This window comes from Periplaneta americana, chromosome 2 (genome assembly GCF_040183065.1).
Source record: "Periplaneta americana isolate PAMFEO1 chromosome 2, P.americana_PAMFEO1_priV1, whole genome shotgun sequence".
Classification (NCBI taxonomy): Eukaryota; Metazoa; Arthropoda; class Insecta; order Blattodea; family Blattidae; genus Periplaneta; species Periplaneta americana.
In genome coordinates, this window is record NC_091118.1 from 69,202,105 (window position 1) to 69,224,753 (window position 22,649).

A 22,649-nucleotide genomic window follows, 5' to 3' on the forward strand; every position below is an offset into this window, starting at 1 on the left:
AATCCACAATAAAAAGGGTATGATAATAAATTTATCTGGTGATCAAGAGAACAAAAAAAAGGGGGGGGGGAGAAAGGAAAAAAAAAAAAAAATATATATATATATATATTACAAAACTATCGCAGAGAAAAGGACTTATAATTGAAAGGAATCTGAATTGAAAAAATATTTATGTATGTATGTATGTGTGTGTATGTATCCCTATATGTGTATAGGTATTAATTATGAATGTACCGATATTTTATGTATATGTTTGTGTTCGTATGCTGATATTATAACGAAATATAACAGAAAATATGAGAAACAAAATCTGTTATAAATGCATGTCATTAAATTCAAACTTAATTAATGGGAGCAAATCCAAATAAACGAAAAAAAACTAACAAAAAACCGTAAAGGAGTTCTCCCTCGCGTATATCACAAGAATAATCTGAGAATTCCTCCAACCAATGGAAAAAATGAACTCAAGGTGACATAATATTATGCTTTCTAATCATATTATACGTTTCAGACGCTTCGCAATGTTTCTTGTAACATTTTACGATATGAAGCGTCCTATTCCAAAACTGTCTAAATCCATTTTTTTTTAAATTGAGATAATGGCGGTTTCGCCATCTACCTAAATGTCTCTAGCAATATTCTAATGAATGTTGTGCCTAAATTCCCTCTTTCCTTCCATAAATAAGCTTCAAATATGACGAACACTGCAAACAATTAGGAAAAAAGTTATCAGTTTTTGGCGTTTCCTGAAAATTGTTAAGAATGGATGTAGACAGTTTTGGAATTGGAGGCTTCATAAATACTGTATATTTTGTGTTTTAAAAGACATACAAATTATGTAAGTGAAATCATTTAATGTTCTCCTTAAAAAGAATTTTAATTTTCGTTTTCCGGATTACGAACGACGACAGGTATTTCTATAATTTATTTCAAAATGTTCGCCGAGTTAGCGCTGTTGGTAGCGCGTCTGTTACCAGACTAGCCGGCCTGGGTTCGATTTCCGGCGGGGTTAGAAATTTTTCTGTAAAATTTATACCTCGGGACTAGGAGAGATGGCAATGCACAACTTCTAATCACTAAATTGTGCACCAATATACCTGGGTTAAATCCCAACTCTCTCCACAGTACATATCAGGAGAAGTCATAGAAGGCATGTGTTACTGTTGATAGTAATTCGTCCGTCGAAAGGGGTCGTTAATTCTGGCAGCCCCCTACGTGCCGGCACCGGGTTTTTCCTTCTCCCTTCCTCACCTTTATCATCTTCCTCATCCATTCCCTACACTACATCCACACATACACTCACCCTAGCACAGACATAATTCTTCACAGATACACATTATGCATAACGTGTCCCGCCGTAGTGGTGTGCAACTTGAAAATGGGTCATGGTCCTGCCATCTATCCGTAGTATGCGGAACCCGAATCACGCAAGTATGTAGGCATTAGACATACACACATAATTTCAAAATGAAATATTTGGATTAATTTGTACATTAAATAATTTAATTGCATACATATAATTAATTCATAATAAAGTTACGGTGGAAAGAAAACTAGCCACCCTACCCCAATGTCTCCTGTCCTAGTTGCCTCATAAGTGGTGCCTTGTTGGTCTCACTTGTGAAGTTCAGGTCTCTCTTCGGACAGTTGACCAAACAACAACAATAAAGTTACATAAAATAGCTACATATACACATATTATAAACATCTCTTAATGTGTTTTTTTACTTAAGAATATCACTATCTAAAAATAATAAGAATATTAAAATACAGTGAGGTATCAAATTAATAATATACTCAGCATAAAAGATGTACAATTTATCTTTTCCGTTTGATGGTTTTTTTCCCCCTCTCGCTGTTACTTATACTCGCTTTAACATCTCTGGTCATATCGCGAGTTAATCTTTTGCGTGAAATCCGAAGACCTGTGTACTATTGTTGAGACTGGTTCTATTGTTGTGAACTAGATGGCGTCTGTATATGTATTACTGACTTGTTATGGATATGATTTCGGTGATGAATGAGGCCGGTGATATTCAGGGATGTTGTGGCCCGAATTTCCTGGCATTTGCCTTACGGTTGAGGGAAAACACTGAAAAACCTCAACCAGGAAATTCAACCCGAACGGGAATCGAACCCGGGTCCTCTGCGTAAGAGACCAGCATGCTGACCCCTACACCACAGAGGTGGTCTCCGTTTGATATTTTGATCACATTTAATTAAAAAATGTTATATTGAGTTTATTGTCTGCCAAGAGCATGGAGTATTTTTTGTTGATTTTGCAACAATGAAATGTTATGGTCCAGTCCTGGTGTATTCATTTCAATTTGCTGGATCCTCTTTCAGTTTTACGATGCATTATGAGTACTTCGTTAGTGTTAATAACTTATAATAATCCATATATAGGTAAGCATTGTTTTGATTATATTGAAATACATTACTGGAAATAAATTTAACGTGTTTTAAAATCTGTATGAACTTCCATCTGTCCTCATTGTAGGAACGGAGAATGTATCTTAGGCCGTTGTCAAAGCTCAAGTCCATACTACACACTAGTGACTAGCAACTAGGTGACTTGTAAACTACACACTAGAGAGCTTTGGACATGAATGTTTGAATCATGGCCTTCTTCATAGATTATTTTTCTAAAAACCATGGCATCACGGTGCAGCATTGAATTAAGAAGGCAGTGTCCTAATTCAGTTTCATTACGAATTATGTGGAAAAGATAAGGACTTAATATATTACAATAAAGTTTAAAACATTGTACAGAAGGTACTAACAATGCCAATGTTCAAAGTTAACGTGTTATTCTACATTATATTTACATTATTTCACTTCCAAAGCATTTTCAGATTTAATAACCCCATTTGGCTGATGAGTATCCATGTTTCTTTAGTGAACAAGTCAACAATCAAGCAAGCATTTTCGATTACTAGCTACTACGGACTTGATTGCTATGCACTATGTAGCTTTGGATCATGATTTCTGACGTCACATCCGGCTATTTAGTCAACAATCTAGTTCACTTCAGCTGAAAATGTAGCTTTGAGACACGGCCTTACCTCACTGCAAGGAAAAAAATAAAAAAAATAGCCACACTCCTGCAGCAATCAAAGAGAAAATTACTGTTTTGAAAGAAGTGTCCCAATATTTAGTGAAATATAAATAATGCAATAAAAATATAAAGAGTTACAATCAGATAGGAAAGGAAAATGTGGCCGAAATCGAATAACAACCCCTGTCCTACTTAATATTACTCATTTCTACTACAAAATATCCGAGAACTCGCTTTGAATATCTTACAACATTGCGGAATCAACATCAGGCCTTATTGTCCATTCCTCGTCACCGTATCTCTTTCTATTCATCCTCTTTCGCCGTGTCAGTTTGTCGCCTATGGAACTCCTTACCTCGCCATGTTAGGGATTGCTGAACAGTTAATCAATTTAAATTAAAAATTAAAATAAATTAAAATTACATACTTTTACGCGGAATTGATTTGTGAGTGTTAGCCAATTTTTATAGGTTATTCTGTGTGTTTGTAAAAATTGCCATTTAGGCCTATCATAAAGGAGAACTAGAATATAAACTGTAATTACTTAATTATGTATCATGGTTAGTCAATATTTCATTATATGTAAGCTCGTTAATGTGCGTGATAATGATTATACATACTGCATACAGGTACACCGTGTCCCGCTTAGAGGGATCGAAAAATAAATGCTCACCACTTAAAACTAAATAAAGATATCGTTGATATTTATATCTGACAAGACAGAGAAACTGTCCAAGTTTACGCAACGAAGTTTGAAAACACCTGCATGCGTAACTTCGTTTGTTTGTTGCTAAAACAAGCCTGGCGCCATTTTGTAAGAGAACACGCCATGGTCAACATGTGGACACCACAACAGAAAGTTCAGTGTGTGCTATGGCTGGCAGAAGAAAAATCTGTTACGGGAGTACAACGCCGTGTTCCTCGTACATGGATAGGTGGATCAGAAGACGAGGACCCATTGCCTGGCCAACCAAGTCTGAGGCTTTATGAAGGATGCTGTGTACCAAAGAGGAAAAGCTGACACTTTGGAGAAACAGAAGGAAATGTATCACAAATGCAGCTGCGCTAGTGACTCCACAAATGCTACAGAACACTTGGCGGGAGGTTGAATACCGTCGTTTAGATGTCTGCAGAGCAACTCAAGCGCACACATCGAGTTGCATTGAACATTCTCAGTTATGTAGAAAGGTATGTTAATAAACCATTATTTACACTTGAAATTATCACTTATTTCTCGATCCCTCTAAGCGGGACACGGTGTATTTTTTAATAAAATAATCTGAGAGTAACCATAAAGGTCAAGAATAAAATCACTACAGAATGACTATAAAGGCAAAAATGATTAAACACAAAAATTGTTAAGTAAAAAAAAAAAAGCCCAAAGAAATGCAAACCCAATAGAACCATTCATATTACTACTGTCTGTATTGTTTAATGTGTATTTCACTTCTGGTAGTGTGGAAGAGAAGGCCTCATGTCCTTAACTCTACCAGAAAGAAAGAATAAATAAATAAATAAATAAATAAATAAATAAATAAATAAATAAATAAATAAATAAACAAATAAATAAATAATTTTTCCTGTCAGTTTCAACTTCGTAACATAATTTTTTTAAGAGAATATGAAGTCTTTTCAAACAGACCGCCATTGCCTTTCTCTATTTTTATTTTTTTGTCATTACCATGATAAAGATAGCATAGGCTACGCCAATACATAGGAAAATAAAATTAAGCATTCAATAAATGGTCGGTGACGAAAAAAATTTTAACTGTTATTTAACGACGCTATATCAACTGAAAGGTTACGTAGCGTCGATAGAATTATACTTAAAAAACAGAATTACTGCTGGCCGTTGTTACTGTTTTTATAAAAGGTGGAATTGTGGCTCTTCTTCTGATAATATAAATTCGTTTATGAAACTTTATCCATCGATCACAATGAAGAAGCTGACGTCTCCCGTTACTCCGCTGGGAAACATAATGACCCCGCGGCGGTGACTAAATAAGAAATCCCAATCATATCGAGGAATGTTATTATTGAAAGATGAGCGCTTACATCATAGAATTCCATGCCACTGCGGAGTTTCCTTCGGCTGCCTGAGTTTAAAGAAGATAAGGCTCGTAATATACGGAGAGGAGCCTGCTGCCTTTTTAGGCATAAGAATGAGCAGTTATTGTAATATATAAACTTATTAGATTCACACAGTAGGGTACATACTTTCCCTTTACATATTCTGCGAGTATCCAAACAATTCAGTTGCTTTATAACATTATGAATGATATTACTGTTTTATTTTCCTCTTTTTTTTCCCCGTTGTTGGTAACTCTATAGAATCTATTAGATGCTTTATGGTTGTGCTAACAGATGGAGTTACTTGTCAACAATGTGACGCTGAAACATGTGTTCAGGTTACTGCCCAGCTGATGTATTTTTATATTTGTGATGATTGGTTAATTAATATTAACCTGGCACACTCACAATCACATTCATACAAATTTCCAGACTCTAGACACGCAGGGAATTCTTCTTCAAAAAAAAATTCACCGAGAGTCGAGCTCGGGAATCGAACCCGGGACCTCCTGATGTGAAAACCAGCATACTGACCAACGGACCACGGAGGCAGTGAAAAATTTTCACTCTCATTCTCTTTCTTCCTTTTTCCCTTCTTTCTCTTTTCTCCCTTTCTTTCCTCCTTTTCTTTCTTTCTTTCCTTCTCTTTCCTTCCTTCTTTCTCTGATTTTCTATATCTTTCTTCCTTTTCTTACTCCATTCACTCTTTTTCTTTCTCTCTTTCTTCCTTTCTCTTCCTTTCTTTTTCTCTTTCTTTCTCTCTTTCTTTCTTTCTTCCTTTCTATCTTTCTTCCTTTCTTTCTTCTTCCTTTCTTTCTTCTTCCTTTCTCTCTTTCTTTTCCTTTCTTTCTCTTTTTCTTCCTTTCTTTCTTTCTCTCTTTATCTTCCTTTCTTTCTCTCTTTCTTTCTTTTTCCTTTCTTTCTCCCTTTAGTCACTTCTTTCTCCGACTTTCTTTCTCTTCTCTTTCTTCCTTTCTTTCTCTTTCTTCCTTTCTTTCTCTCTCTTTTTTCTTCCTTTCTCTCTTTCTTTCTCTCTTTCTCTCTTTCTTTCTCTCTTTCTTTCTTTCTTTCTTTCTTTCTTTTTCTTTCTTTCTCTTTCTTCCTTTCTCTCTCTCTTTCTTTCTCTCTTTCTTCCTTTATCTCTCTTTTTCTTTCTTTCTTTCTTTCTTTCTTTCCCTCTCTCTCTTTCTTTTTCTCTTTCTTCCTTTCTTTCTCTCTTTTTCTTCCTTTCTTTCTCCCTTTCTTTCCTTCTTTCTCTTTCTTTCTTTCGTTCTCTTTCCTTCCTTCCTTCTTCCTCTCTTTCTTCCTTTCTTTCTCTCTTTTTCTTCCTTTCTTTCTCCCTTTCCTTCTTTCTCTTTCTTTCTTTCGTTCTCTTTCCTTCCTTCTTTCTCTGACTTTCTATCTCTTTCCTCCTTTCTTACTCCATTTATTCTTTTTTTCTTTCTTTCTCTCTGTCTTTCTCTCTTCCTCTCTTTCTTTCTTCCTTTCTTTCTTTCTTTCTTTCTTTCTTTCTTTCTTTCTTTCTTTCTTTCTTTCTTTCTTTCTTTCTTTCTGTCAAGTGTTTAGAAGTGAATGGGGAATATATTACTTCCAAATTGTGTAGCGTGAACATGCGGGATGACAAACGTCAATATATACAAAGTGTAACACTAGAAAACACACAGACAGTACAAAACTTGCATCGAAAAACGAAAGTGAAGATCTGCCAATAGGTAATTCCACTTCAAATAAACACTCACAATTTTAACTGGATTTTTGAGAGGTTATGGTAAAGGCTGGCATCCCGTTCTTTAAACTACGTACAAAATCTTTACTTTAAAGTCTTTATTGAAAAATACATAAATAAAAAGTTGCCAATCTGTGTAATATTAAGGTAAAATTATTTAAAATATGTTACGATAGCATATTGCATTAAATAAGACAGTTGTATTTAGGTTATTTTCATTTTTAATATTTATTATTTATTTAATTTTCTATAAATGTTCTTATGTAACTTATCGTTCCGTGACAGGCCGAGGTCTGTAAATGATAGTCCACCGTGGCGGCTTAACAATATATATACATAAATATACATATATTATACAACTCCTCGAGAAATGGTAACGCAAGAAAGCTAGAATATATATTTTTAAGTCTGCAAGATAAATATTTGTATAGGAGAAGCTGAGTTGAACTTTCTTGTAATCAGTGTAAAGAACCGCTAACCCGCTGCCATGGGAAGCTACGCCATGTGAAAAATCGATATGCGATTCAATGTATCGATTCTGTTTCCATGACAAACGATTCTTGAGGAGGAATCATTTAAAATTCCGATTACAATTTCTCTTCCACGTTGAACGCTACAAATACAAGGAAGAACAGTGCATTTGTACGTACGTAGGAGCGGAGAGTAGCTCGTAAAAAGTATTTGAATCAGATGGTACTTTGATAGTCAAATGCTACCTATACTAGGCTATAGACTTCCTATGTCCGAGACATTGGACTTGAATATCAAGAATGCAAAGTGGAACCCATGATGAGGGAAGACTATTCTGAAATGTTTTTTTTCTGTGGAAATGTCATTGCCTCTGTTATAAAAATGTTATAATAAATGATACGAACTAATCATTGGTGTCATATTTGGTAGAGCTGTAAGCCCGTCATGACGGCCTTTTTTATTTTTCTTTCAAAAAGGCCATATTTCATGGTTTTTATAAAACGAAAATCACTGACAATGGCGGAAAATTGAGCTTAAATTTGTAAAACCTAACGAAATATTACAAATTCCAAGCTTAAAAAAAGCTAAAAATGAATTTATTTCTACGAACAAAAATACAAAATAACTTATTTTTATAAACGTAGCACAATTTTATATTTCTGTTTGTGTATGTACCTACCAAAAAGCGTATCACCCCAAAGTCTGAAGAAACCAAACCTAATCCGTCACTGATTCTTAACTTTACGAAAACTTGTTTTTTATAGAGCATCTATTTATGTTCAAAACGCGTGTATGCAAGGCATACCAAAAGCTACAACAAACCAAACATGATGCGTCACTGTTCCTAGATCTTATGAAAACTTGCGACTAAACTAGCGCTGAGGTAGTTTCCTTCGTACTTTCTTATACACTTCGAAAATACGAATCTGTAACATGTTAGGTTTGGTTAATTTAGGCTTTTTTATGCCTTGAATATACGATCAACTGCATCTCCACAAAAAATCCCTTATAAATTCGACAATTTTAACTTCCGAAATCACCAGAACTACCTGTGCGCAAGGTTTTTCAAACTTCCTTTCTACCTTGACAGTTCCTACATGTACTACAACTGTAGCATATAACCACAGTAGCAACTTCGATCCAAGGTTTTATAACATGATAATTGATAAATTTCCAAACATACAATTTGCTAATGCTCCTTATTTGAAAAAGTCTATTAAAAATTGCTGTTCACAGAGAAAATTTAAAGTTCAATTATTGTGACATGTGTTTTTTCTCCTTCTTTTTTTCTTTTGGAAGAATATCTGGAGACCGATATTATTATTATTATTATTATTATTATTATTATTATTATTATTATTAAGATGAATTGAAATATTCGGTATATCATCTCAATGTAACAGCACAAAATTTTAACATGGAAATTTCTACAGTAAAAACAAAAGTAATGGCTTTGCAAGGTAAAATGCCGCTCAGAAGTAAAACTTGTATTGGGAACTCGATTTTTGAACAAGTAAGCTCTTTCAAATATTTAGGTTACCATTTAACATTCCAAGCTGAATAAGACATAGGCCTACCACAGAAAATTCAAAGTTTTCCTTAGAGTCATTAATCAAGTTTTAACAACATATAAAGTACAGAAACATACCAGACTCAAAGCATATAGTGTAAGCAAGACCCGTACGGCAGTGAGGCTTGGACAATTCGAAATGAAGATATATAACACCTAACAATAGCTGAAATTAAATTTTTTAAGAACTCCCGGCTACAGTCTCTCGCAAGCAAACATTCTGATGGGGGCAGATAAAAAAGTTATTTTTTTTTCTTCCACCATGTTAATAATGTCAAAAGGAGTGCTTACACAAATTTTGACCACTCGACCGCAATTACGAGGCTGTCCAGAAAGTGATTTTCCCTGGGGCCATTTACAGAAAAAAAGCACAATTGCATGGAAAGGTGTATTGAAACAGATATAATTGTTGCCCTATTTATCAACATATCTCCCACTGGATTTGAGACATTTGTCATACAATGGAATCAATTTTTGTTTCCTTGTGTCGCAGAAATCAGACGCCTGGGATCAGATCCCGCGTTTGACAGCCGTCTGCACCTCTCTGTCGATCCCATGATATAACAAATGTCTCAATGCCTATGTTGAAAAATAGCTCAACAATTGCTGTATCTGTTCCAATATTTTTTTCCAATGAAAGTGTGGTTTCTTTCTGTTAACGGTCCCTGGCGAACTTATTCTTTTACGGTCCTCGTAATTGCGGTTGAGTGACCAAAATTTGTATAAGCACTTCTTTTGATATTATTACCATGGTGGAAGAAAAAATTTAACTTTTTTATCTGCCTCCATCAGAATGTTTGTTTGTCAGATCATAAAAGAAATTACCTGGTAACAAAGGAATTAAACATAACCCCCATTCACGAACACCTCAACAATTACAGATAGAATTGGCTTCAGCATGTCAACAGAATGGACCGTTCCAGATTGCCTAGACCAGAGGTCGTCAGCATAGAGCACGCTGGGGCTAGTGTCTCTTACCCGCGGAAAACGCAATTCACTAGGGTGCACTTCGTAGCTGCTAGCGGGTATGCTCTCTATCTCTCCCTGTTGCACGACAGTGCACACGGGACAGCACCGCGTACCCTCTGCACATTTCAGCGAGTGCTGACGACCACTGGCCTAGACAGATCCTCAGATTCATACCTCGAGGGAAAAGATCTTTGGGTCGGCCCTTACAAAGATGGAAGGAGACCTAACAGGCCACTAGGCCTACTACTTGAATGGCTGAAGATAATAATGATGATGATTATTATTATTATTATTATTATTATTATTATTATCATCATTATCATTATCATTATCATTATCATTATCATTATTATTATTATTATTATTATTATTATTATTATTATTGTAGTCAAAGAGTACCTGATACAAAATTACGGACTTATCGAATTCGTGTCAGCTGTAGTCAAGAGGTACAAATATCCGCACCGAACAATTTTACAACGTCGCTCCCTTTCCGCGTATAATAGAAAATTGTCTGTAACTTTCTTTAGATCGTCCGTGGATTCTGTAGAGTAACTTGCGCGTGACGTCACTCGGGACACAGTGGTTCCTGCTCTCATTACTTCACCAAGGTACAGTACGATTATTTAGTCCTGGCAGACACAGGTAATGTGCGCCTGGGTCAGGCGAGTCTATTTAGTTACGCCAAGGAATGTTTGGGTCAGAATGGGATAAACTGTTCTTTTTAAAAAATAGTTTCGACTGTAACTGTTTCATGAACGAAGCTCTTCCAAAATAACAGTTTCAAACAAACAGTTTCATAAGAATATGTTTACAACATCAGTGTCATCTGTTCCAACTGTTTCAACTTCTCATCTGCTTCAGGAACATGTTTCAAAGCCCTTGAATAGTCTTTAAATCAGCTGTTCAGTGTATTATGACGACGAAAATCATTTTTCGTGGGTTACTGTTAAGGTTACAGTAAATAACTACAATTCAAAATGAATAGATTTTAGTAAAAATAACGCATATAATCCTAGGACATTAACCGATGATATTTTTCTCGGCATATTAATAATTAACACTATGTTAGGACACCATAAACGTATTCTCCATCAATGGACAGCTAATAATTAATATCAGATTTATTAGGGAATTTGATTCGTACAATTAAATCGCCCGGTCCTACATAGGCTACTGTTGCACGAAGGCCGTGTGGAACATCGATATTATATCTACTTTCGATTGGAGGTCGATGATAGCGCTACACGTGGACAGCAAAGAACAGGGAAGCTGTTTAGAAATTGAATTGTTTATCTCTTGGAACCATGTGGAACGTTCAAGTGATCACTGGAGCAGTTTAACACTCTTGGAACAGTTGAAACAGGTTATTTCACGAAACTGTTTCGATACGAAACAGTTTCAATTGTGAAACAGTTTCAAAAAAACTTCCCGGTTTCTCCCATCTCTAGTTTGGGTTAGTCAGTAGCTTGCCTTCAGAGCGATCGGATGTCATGCGTGCTGTAGAGCTGTATGTTTCCAATACAGTTTAGCTGTACTGCATTCCTTTACCGACCGCTCGCTCTTATCTCTACTCCGGAGCTCTCCCCACTACTCCTATTACTTCCCCTCTTTCGCGTCGTCAAGCTGTCAAAACTAAATAATCGGTCTGTAGCTAGCAAACGGGCGACGGTTCACATAGCATTCCTCTCCCCTTTCCTCATTGAACCAGACAGCTATGACGCCACTTGCGGAGAAGTCTTGTTTTGTGACTGGCCCTCTACAGATTCCACGGACCGTCTATAGTTTTGTATAGACTGTAGCACCTCTCTAAGGAACAGAGATTTACCTGAAATAATCGCTGCAAGCTGACAGAATGGCGCGATGCACAGGGAACTCGCCGCCATCTTCCACTCTGAGGATCGCGTCACACAACTGGTTTTTAGTGCGCAGATCTTGAAGGACTTCCATTGCCTGAGTGCTCATGCATCTCCCACTACTTTTACAGATCTGTTGGGGGCTGCTTGTATTTGCTTGTTCTTCCATTTCCTGCAGCACAGACACTTTGGTTAGGATTTATATGCACTAAAACCTGTCAAACTATGTATGCAACAATGTACTAAATACCAAAAAAAAATGTTTAAATATGAACTAAAAATCTAAAAATAAGCACATTATAGACCGATTTAGAGCACTTTCAATGAGATTTTCACATAACTCCACTTCTACTTTTACCTTCAAAGCATTATGATTGAAAATATAAAATAATTTCACTTGTGTTAATGCAATTGCTTTTACCGTAGCTTAAATGACAATGAACTATAAAGTAGTATTTTTTCCAGTTTTTTTTTTTTTGTGAAAGAACGCCTTTTTTCATTTAATACAAGCCTGTATGCTGAAAATGAACATTCAACATCACAGGATGTAACTGGGGCAAATTTAAAAATTATAATCCTTGTAAGAACCCCAGTCCTTACCCGGAGTTCATCTGCCCCTTCAACATATGTCACTTTCTGCAAATGACTTAGACCGCTATTATTTTGACACACTGTGATAAATTTTTTAGAGAATATCTCCATTGGTGCTCCTTTCAGACTCTCTTCGTTCTCTTGCCATCTACAACGATCGCCAAGGAGTCTATAATCTTTTCGCTGTAAGAAAAATCCTAATGTAAACAATAGCACGTGATTGAAGTGAGGCTTCATTGGCCACCGTTTGGCGCCATAGATTCTCAGTACATGTTCCCGCCTACTGCTGTACATTCTGTTTAATGTTAAACATTTCCCGTTACTCATCAAGTAGGCCTAACCTCACTACTACGCATTCGTTTGCTGAGGAAACATTTACTTTATAATTACTACAATTAAATTATTTTCAAGTCTTATGTCTTCACAATGGACAGTTGAGGATACAGAAGCCATACTTCGGTACTACGTGCTTACGTCAGCATCTACGAGCTCAAGTGACGCCAGCTTGTTACAAGAACAGACTACCTCGGTATTACTGTTGGTATTCATCCGCGTTCATAGTACATAACAAAATATAAAAGTAGCTTTTCTTTTACACAGCGTTTTACACATGAGTGAAGTTAAATGTTTCATCAGATTTAACAACTAGAATTCAATTTTTTATTTCCAAATAATACAAGATTATGGTTTTCAAATACGAACTATATTTTCCTGCGTCATGTAAGTGTTTCGACTGGGAGCCAATCACGGGTATGACAGCAACGTGCTTATGTTTACATTAGGATTTTTCTTACAGCGAAAACAGTATAGGAGAGATAGACCCTGGTCTCCAGTTTTTGAAACGTTCTATACCGCTGATTCTGCCTTATAAACGGGAAGTCTTTCGATTTGAAAGTAGTGGAGGGATCTTTAAATCCTTATGAAAAACAGACTATAACATTCTATGTATTATGAGACAAGGTCTTAATGCATATCCTATACAAGAAGGCGAAGTAATATAGATTTTTATGACAGTAGTTGAAATATAATTATCGTGTAACTGCTGAGTCCTGAGAGTATAGTATACTATACTAGACTTCATACATGATTATGATATAAGATGTATGTGCAGAGACCTGAAGTATAGTCTAATATACCTGCATTTGTGCCCTAACTGTAATCTGCAGATTTTTTTTCAACATTTTTCCTCGTATCAGTGATATTTTTAAGTATAGAATTAAAATAAAACAAGAAATGTCTCAGGACTCAGGAGGGTAAATATAATATGTATTGCTTCTGAAGGTAAAAGAAGAGGTAAGGTGAACGAATACTTCTCCCAATGACTGCAGCGAAACTCGATCATTCAAATGTAATTTTATTTGTGTTCAAAAACAGTTTTTATCAGACAAGGCCGTATCAAGCAATAGAAACGGTACAAAGAAAACCAACACAAAACGTATAGAATTTGCAAGTACCCCATGTATTGATACTATTTGTACCCATCTCTCTAGAAAAAGCAAAACAACATGAAATAAGATTACGAACAACTAATTTCTGAACATACAGACATGGAAAGATAATTGTGATTAATATATACTAGACATGTTATCAAATAAATCATTCTTACTGTATGGATCCTCTTGTAGATCAGATCTAGTCCGCACGGATAGAGATTGCAGACTTCTCCACACACGTAACTTAACAAGAAAGGGAATAAGAAAATAATATACTTTCAAAAATAATTTAAATGTATAAGTTTTGGTTATTTGTTAAGAGAAGAGAAACTAAATGGCTTCCGAAGGGGTTTTTGATAAATGAATACTTTTGTCTACGACATAGCTTCAGCGATGTAGGGTGAAGCCGAGACGTTTCCAAGGTGATAGAGCCTTCTGTTGCTCAGGTCTCAGGCATTGTAGAAGTTCCTCGCCTTTGTATTCAACAGTCAAGATGTATCCAGGGTTACAATATGATTGAACAATAATATTATCTTTAACCAAGACCGTCTCCAATACTCAGACCTTAATGTAGGTATCGATAGTGGCCAAAATGGCGCCGGTGGAGGTCCAAGCATGATTACCACGTGGTTTTGTTATGATGTTTTCTTGTGTTAATTACGTCGTGAAATCGGCCATTCGTGTTGTGTACCGGGTTGTAATTCTAATAGTGGATCTGTGTCTCATATTTCAGTGTTTGGGTTTCCGAAAAGTACAACTTTACTACGCGACAAATGGTTTAGGTGTATATTCGTGACAATTTCCAAGTTAAGGAAATTACAGTTTGTTGTTTTTTAGTCAACTGTCCGAAGACAGATCTAAACTTCACAAATGATACCAACAAGGCACCACTTATGAGGCAACTAAGTCAAGAGATTATGAGGTAGGGTGGCCAGTTCGTATCTTCCTAAAATGACAGTGTTACACATAAAACATTTTGAACCTAAATTAGTTATTAGAAAATATATTTTCCCTATCGTAAACGGTGATCCTTTTCGTATTCCTCGGGAAATTTCGAGTCTTACCCATGACGCCTAAAGAATCATATTTCCTAACCAACTTTAATACCGTACTGTCAGTCATTCTAGTGCCTAGAAAGAATCCACATCAACGGAAAGGGGAACAGATGGAGAGAAAAGAATTTTTCAGGGAATGGTGTGAAAGGGAAATTATTAGCACTTTCGATCAGTTTCAAAGTGATGTTCAGGAAAGAAATGTGGTTTCATTTATGACTGTTGTTTAAGGTGACTGTTATTTTCTTAAATATGAAAGATGACCGTGTAGAAGAAATTCTGTCATTAATAACTGTACAAAGGTGTTGAACGAGGAAAAAACATTTCAAACCAATTATCGAGAAAAGTGAAAAGAAGTCATGAAGAGTTAGGCCTAAGCCTAAAAGTGACAAAACATGAAGAATTGAAATTCAAGACGAATTAGGCTAAGGACCCTAGATTGTCAACGTCCATCTATTAAAAATATAAAATATAAACTGATTTAGCAGCAGCAGCAGCAGCAGCAGCAGCAGCAGCAGCAGTAGTAGTAGTAGTAGTAGTAGTAGTAGTAGTAGTAGTAGTAGTAGTAGTAGTAGTAGTAGACGACTTTGTAGGCCTAATATTGGCTGACCTTGTTTAATTGTGTTGTTGATTTTGAGTATGTGTTAACCCTTTTGTATGCCCAACAACTATTAGTGAACGTTTGCATATACTGCAGTAACTTATACGGAGTTCAGGGTATGATTTTCAACTTACTGAAAAGTTGTTTTCAAGCTGCGATTGCACTGTCAAGTTCATAACTTCATAGCAATGTGTTTCTACTCGTACCGTATTTATCTTATTGTCTCGCCTTTGAAATTGAACTTAACATTGCTCATAAATTAACACTGGACGTTTATTTAAGACAAAAGTTAGTAATTCAACTTCAGAAATACGAAAAATTTAAGTATTTTGAAATAGAGATATGGCGGAACCGTCTATATAAATGGAAATGGTTGGATCTCTACGGCGGCCATCTTTTTTCTATATTAAGGTCTGAGTATTGGAGACGGTCTTGCTTTAACACTTTCATGCAGAAATTGCTGGCTTCTGAAATTGTTACTTAAAAATTCAATAAATTTTTATTTCCTTTTGTAAAAATCTTTCATTTACGGCAATAAAAACTTTATACAGTATACTCTATTTTTATAGAATATGTTGTTGTTTTCTAATGCCAGACGTTTGACAATAAAGTCCTTTGACCTCTTGCACTTCAATATTTCTCAAAGATATTATCATGGTCAGCCACTGACGCACAGATTTTGAGGTGTTCCGAATCCATTTCTTGATTTGAATTGCACAATGGACAGTTAGGGAACTGATATATTCCAATTCTATGCAGGTGTTTGGCCAAACAATCATGGCAGCTACAGACGATTTTCGTGGTAAATCTGGAATTAACTGTGGATTATGATACATAGAGTTCCATTTTTTTCCCTTGTGATTGTTTTATCAAATTTTGTTTGTTAAGATCTAAATATGTAATTGCACTTAACGGAACCAATATGCCTTTAAAATTTCTAAGTATGTAGATTTAATAAATCTTTTCACAGAGTAATACGTAGATTTAGTAACAGGTCTGTAAGTAGCAGTGCTGCCCTTCTTTGCTAAAGCATCCGCATTCTCGTTTCCCAAGATTCCACAATGGGATGGTATCCATTGGAATACAATTCTTTTATTGAGTGATATTAATTGAGAGAACATTTTAGTTATTTATGTTGTTTGAGATGAAGGTGAGTGTTTAGAGACTATTGATAGAATAGCTGCTTTAGAGTCTGACAATATAACTGCATTCTTAAATTTATTGATGTGGCATAGAAGATTCCTGAGACTTTCACTTATTGCAATGATTTCTCCATCAAAACTTGTTGTTCCATATCCAAGAGATCTATAAAGTGAGAAGAGACAGCAAGTAACACCTGCACCGGCACCTTGTTCTCTGGAGATCAAGGATCCGTCGGTGTATAAATGAAGCCAGTTTTGTGGAGGGTACCTAATATTGAATGAATGAATGAATGAATGAATGAATGAATGAATGAATGAATGAATGAATGAATGAATGAATGAATGACTGAATGACTGAATGAATGAATGAATGAATGTTAGCCATGATGTCCCTTGTTGGGCACAGGCCTCCTTTGATGGGGTTAGAACCCCCTGGACAGGGATGGCTCAAGTGTACTCGCTTGGTGAGCCAATCCAGGCGAGCTACCTAATATTAATTGTCTCTAAAGACAATTATTTCATTATTTCAGTGTTTACTTCTGATTTCAGTATTTGTTCTGTTAAACTGAGATTATATTCTTTTTATAGAATATTAATTCATTCATTCTTAGCTTTCTGCCCAAAGCCAGTCTTTTACTACAAACCCAGCATTCTCTAATCTTCCCTATTCTTCGCCTTCCTCTTAGTCTTCGTATCATCCGATATCTTCTTCTGTCCCGAACTTTTCTGACGTGCACCATTCCGTCCAGTGCAACTTTCAGTAACCAGTTTCTTCTTAGCGGGCCGATTCAGTTTTATCTTCCTGATCACTTTCAGCATTATTCTTTTTTCACCCACTCTTTCTAACAAAGCTTCATATTTTCTTATTCTGTCCTTCCAATGATTGTTGGTGACTATCTCATTTATGGCATTTTCAACTAACTTCCTTCCCAACGCCAAATTTGTATTCGTTCAGATTTCATAGCCGATGTTCTTTTGCATTGCCCCTTGAATTTGAAGCCCATGGATTTTAATATTCTTTAAAAATGTTATTTTATGATATGGGAATTCATATTCTGTTATTTTCTGTTTTCTTTCGGAGTTCAGAACGAATCTTATGGATGGTAGGTGATGTCTATTGCTTATAAAGTTCATACACTGTGTTTCTGATTAATTCACGGTCAAAGTAGTCTTTTTTACAAAATTTTATTCTTTGCTCTTGGCTCTTTTTTCGTCGGCGTGTGACAGCCTGCAATATCTACAGAAATGAAGGTATCCACTGTTGTTCGTAGTTCTCCCTTTACAGTCAGCATCTTAAAATATTAATTGTAAACATTCTGGTTGCATGTGCAGTTTGCTTTTGCTCAGCTTTTCCATGACCTACCGGTAATACTTAGAGACATCGAGTGGTTTATTAATAACTACTGTACGTATGTATGTAGTATTCCGTACTGCTATCGTTATGAGTACTTATACCATTTTTATCAGGGATCCTTCTAATATTACTGTCAATCGCAAAAGATTCTTCCCCGGACGCTATATAACAATAAACTTCCGATGTTTGGTGACGTATATACGTCCGTTGATGTGACATATTAATGAATTTAAATACTATTATAGTCACAATCATGCCATGGTATGAAAGAAAAATTAAACACCTCAAGCGGGAATCGCACCTGCAACTTCCTGTTCTCCGGTCAGGCGCTCTACCACTGAGCTATCGAGTTCGTCTCACACCAAAGGCTTGGAATTATCCTTTCATACTGGCGACTCAGTTATAGAGTATTGTCCATAGCGTCTGATCTAGTCAGCACTGCTTATGGGTGTGAAGAAACTTTTACAAATGTAATTCTTTCATACCATGGCATGATTGTGACTATAATAGTATTTAAATTCATTAATATGTCACATCAACGGACGTGTATACGTCACCAAACATCGTAAGATGAAAGATTACATTTGTAAAAGTTTCTTCACACCCATAAGCAGTGCTGACTAGATCAGACGCTATGGACAGTACTCTATAACAGAGTCGCCAGTATGAAAGGATAATTCCAAGCCTTTGGCATGAGACGAACTCGATAGCTCAGTGGTAGAGCGCCTGACCGGAGAACAGGGAGTCGCAGGTTCGATTCCCTCTCGAGGTGTGTAATTTTTCTTTCATACCATGGCATGATTGTGACTATAATAGTATTTAAATTCATTAATATGTCACATCAACGGACGTATATACGTCACCAAACATCGTAAGATGAAAGATTACATTTGTAAAAGTTTCTTCACACCCATAGACATTCACGTTATTTTTATCTCCGAATCTTGGTTACATCCTAATCTTCCTTCCACTCTCGTAAACCTTCCTGGCTATACGCTTTGCCGTAATGACAGAGAGGGCAAGAGAGGCGGAGGGGTGGCTGGTTATATTAGATCCGATTTGCGACCTAAAATTATTCATCATTCTCCAAGCCAATACTCTGCCAAACCCGAGTTCATGTTCATTGAAATTTGCACCTTATTTACAAAATGTCTAGTGTGTGTCGTATATAAACCCCCACATATATATGACGTAGATGATTTCGAAACCGCCTTACTAAACGTAACGCCGCAATATGAGAACGTTATAATCATGGGTGACTTCAATTCAAACTTACTTGACTTACATTCTAGTACAACTAAAAGACTTAAATCATTCTTTCAGTGCCTTGATATGGTAATCCTACCCCTAGCTCCCACACATCACACGGAAGGTACAGACACATTACTGGACTTGATAATTACTAACAATGCCGACAAAATACTGACGCATGGGCAGTTGCCTGCACCAGGACTATCAGGGCATGATATCATTTATCTATCGTTTAATCTGCAGTGTCCTAAATCGACTCCTAGAGTAATTACTTACAGGGATATCGAAATAATAGGTGATATTGCACTGAAAGAAGACGCTGCGCAACTTCCATGGCACATGATCTGGACATTACGAACTGTAGACGAGAAAGTAGACTTATTCAATACGTTAATACTTCAACTTTATGACAAACATGCACCATTAAAGACCAAACGTACCAGAAAGACCCCAGCCCCTTGGATGACGACTGAAATACGTAGCCTGATGTCCGAACGCGACTTAGCCTATAGGAAATACACCCGCAATAAAAACGACGAATATTTTAACTTATATAAACACCTAAGAAACAGAACGATTCAACTAATAAGAAACGCTAAACTCAAATACTCCTACAAACTTATAGAGCCCAACACAACCCCTTCCGAGTTATGGAAAAATCTGAAGGTCATTGGACTTGGAAGGGCTAGTGAACAAGCAGACATACCCATCCCACTTGACCGATTGAACGAACACTTTGTAAAGGACCCGACCTTAAACAACACAACGAAACAAGACACAATTTTGCCTGACTCAGCTCCCCCAACTCGAGACAAATTCTATTTTACTGACGTCACTCCTATTGACGTAATGAAAGCCATCCGACGCATCAAGACGAAAGCTCAAGGGCCAGACAACATTAGCATATTACTCATACAGAAAATACAAGACATAGTAATACCTACAATTGCACACATATTCAATAGTTCCTTAATCACTTCAACTTTCCCTAAAATATGGAAGCAAGCTTTCGTTCTTCCTCTTCCAAAAGTCAAAGTTCCCACAGACCCGAACGACTATAGACCAATCAGTATCCTGCCAGCCATATCAAAAGCACTGGAAAGAATCGTACACAGACAAATTACTAACTACATGAACGAACACAAACTATTCGACAAGTATCAGTCAGGTTTCAGAGCTGGACACAACACAAGCACTGCTCTACTTAAAGTGACAGAAGACATTCGTGAAGCAATCGACTCTAATAAAGTAACAATACTAACACTTCTTGACCTTAGCAAAGCTTTCAACTCTGTAAATTTCGACCTGCTCACCCATAAATTGAGAAATCTGCATTTGTCAGAGACTGCTGTGAGTTGGTTCGAATCCTACTTACGGGAAAGACAACAATGTGTTGTATCCGGGAATCGAAGCTCTTCCTGGCTTAACATAACATCAGGTATACCACAGGGTTCGGTACTCGGACCATTGTTGTTCACAATATATATCAGTGATATTACATCTCATGTAAGGCATTGTAACTATCACTTGTATGCTGACGACCTTCAATGCTACATCTCTTCCCGCTTAGATCGAATAAATGACGCTATAGATAAATTGAACAAAGACATTGACTCGATTGTGACATGGACAAAGAAATTCCATCTTAATATCAATCCTGGAAAGACACAAGCAATCATATTAGGACACAAACGGCAAACCGACGCTGTAAAGCACCTCGACATTTCCCCCGTTAAAGTAAGTACAGTGCATATCCCTTTCAGTTCTTCGGTAAAAAATCTTGGCATTCACATGGATAATAATCTCAACTGGGATATGCAAATCACAGAAACCTGCAGAAAAGTATATTCTATTATTCATGTGCTAAAAAGGATAAATGTTCATCTTCCCTCTTGCTTAAAAAAGTCCCTTGTGCAGACACTTGTATTTCCCTATTTTGACTATGCTGACATTTTACTGACTGACCTTTCCAGCGACAACAAAATGAAACTTCAACGTGCTCATAATTTGTGTGTACGTTTTGTAAGCAATGTTCGTAAATATGATCATATTACCCCATCCCTGGAAGCAATAGGTTGGCTTAAACTAGATAAGAAAAGAAATTTACATTCACTTCTCTTTCTCTTCGAAATCTTGAACTCTTCTATTCCTTCGTACCTGTCGTCTCGCTTCACTTACCTTTCTTCCCACCACAATCTGAACACACGCTCTCGCCATGAAACAATACTAACAATACCATCCCATCGCACCTCCTCATACTCATCCTCTTTCACAATAGCCCTGCCAAGACTCTGGAATTCGTTACCTGCTAGCATCAGGGACTGTCGAAATAAAATTCAATTTAAACGCAAACTTACTAGGCACTTGGTCAGTAATTGAGACTCGTTCAGACATGGTTTCTTGTAAATAGTTCTTTTAATCTACCACAAAATATCTCAATATCCGGTAATTTCATCACTATAGAATTTTGTTATTGTAGGTTTAATTTGTAATTTAGTAAATACAAAAATATTCTTTGTTCTTAACTTCTATGATAAAATGTCTAGCTTTCATTAATCAGGTATTCTTGTCGTACTTTAATTTTTATTGTAATTGTAATTGTAAATTTAATATTAATTGTAATCTTATTGTTCATGTTATAGTTGTAATCCCCTGGTAGAGGGGCAGAGAAGGCCTGAGGGCCTTATCTCTACCAGGTTAAATAAATAAATCTAATCTAATCTAATCTAATCTAATCTAATCTAATCTAATCTAATCTAATCTAATCTAATCTAATCTAATAAGCAGTGCTGACTAGATCAGACGCTATGGACAGTACTCTATAACAGAGTCGCCAGTATGAAAGGATAATTCCAAGCCTTTGGCATGAGACGAACTCGATAGCTCAGTGGTAGAGCGCCTGACCGGAGAACAGGGAGTCGCAGGTTCGATTCCCGCTCGAGGTGTGTAATTTTTCTTTCATACCATGGCATGATTGTGACTATAATAGTATTTAAATCCAATAAACTTCCATCACTTTTACCTTCTTGGAACACGTACGCACATCCCATCTGACTAAATCGTGCAACGCTGCCTAATGTGTTTATTTGAGGCTAGTGGCATCACAGCTGCCTCTCCCTCCTTAACACACACCTCCACTGAAAGAGCCGGTCAAAATAACTCCGTCCGTACTGTAGGCAGAATTGGCCTCATTATACAGGGACATCATTTTATTTTTACTAACATTTCTAATATTAACCTGCCTATACCTTTGGATTAACGGTTGAGAACCGGAAACACCGTTTGCTACCCCCTTCCACGAGTGGAGTTCGATGATACTGGTGTAAAATACAAACAAATTATTTTACTACGTATAAGAGTGAAGAAAAGTAGTTAATCCATTTACGTAAACTAGGAAATATTACGCTTTTGAGTTTGATCATTTTCATTAGGTTTTTGTTTAATCAAAATACAGTACAGTATTAACAATGAGTGTTTTTACTCACGAACTGAGCTGTCCATGCGA

General features: G+C 36.4%; 1 protein-coding gene across 1 annotated transcript in view; it reads right to left on the minus strand.

Moving 5' to 3' along the window:
- The window catches only part of klhl10 (kelch-like protein 10), a 73,236-nt gene extending 59,127 nt beyond the window's left edge, over positions 1-14,109 (minus strand). The window contains exons 1-2 of the mRNA XM_069819712.1: positions 13,918-14,109; positions 11,693-11,892 (exon numbers count right to left, since the gene is read on the minus strand). Of these exons, the coding sequence (XP_069675813.1) occupies positions 11,693-11,889 (197 nt within the window). The 5' untranslated portion in view covers positions 11,890-11,892; positions 13,918-14,109. The remainder of the gene's footprint in view (positions 1-11,692; positions 11,893-13,917) is intronic.
- Between the last annotated feature and the right edge of the window lie 8,540 nt (positions 14,110-22,649).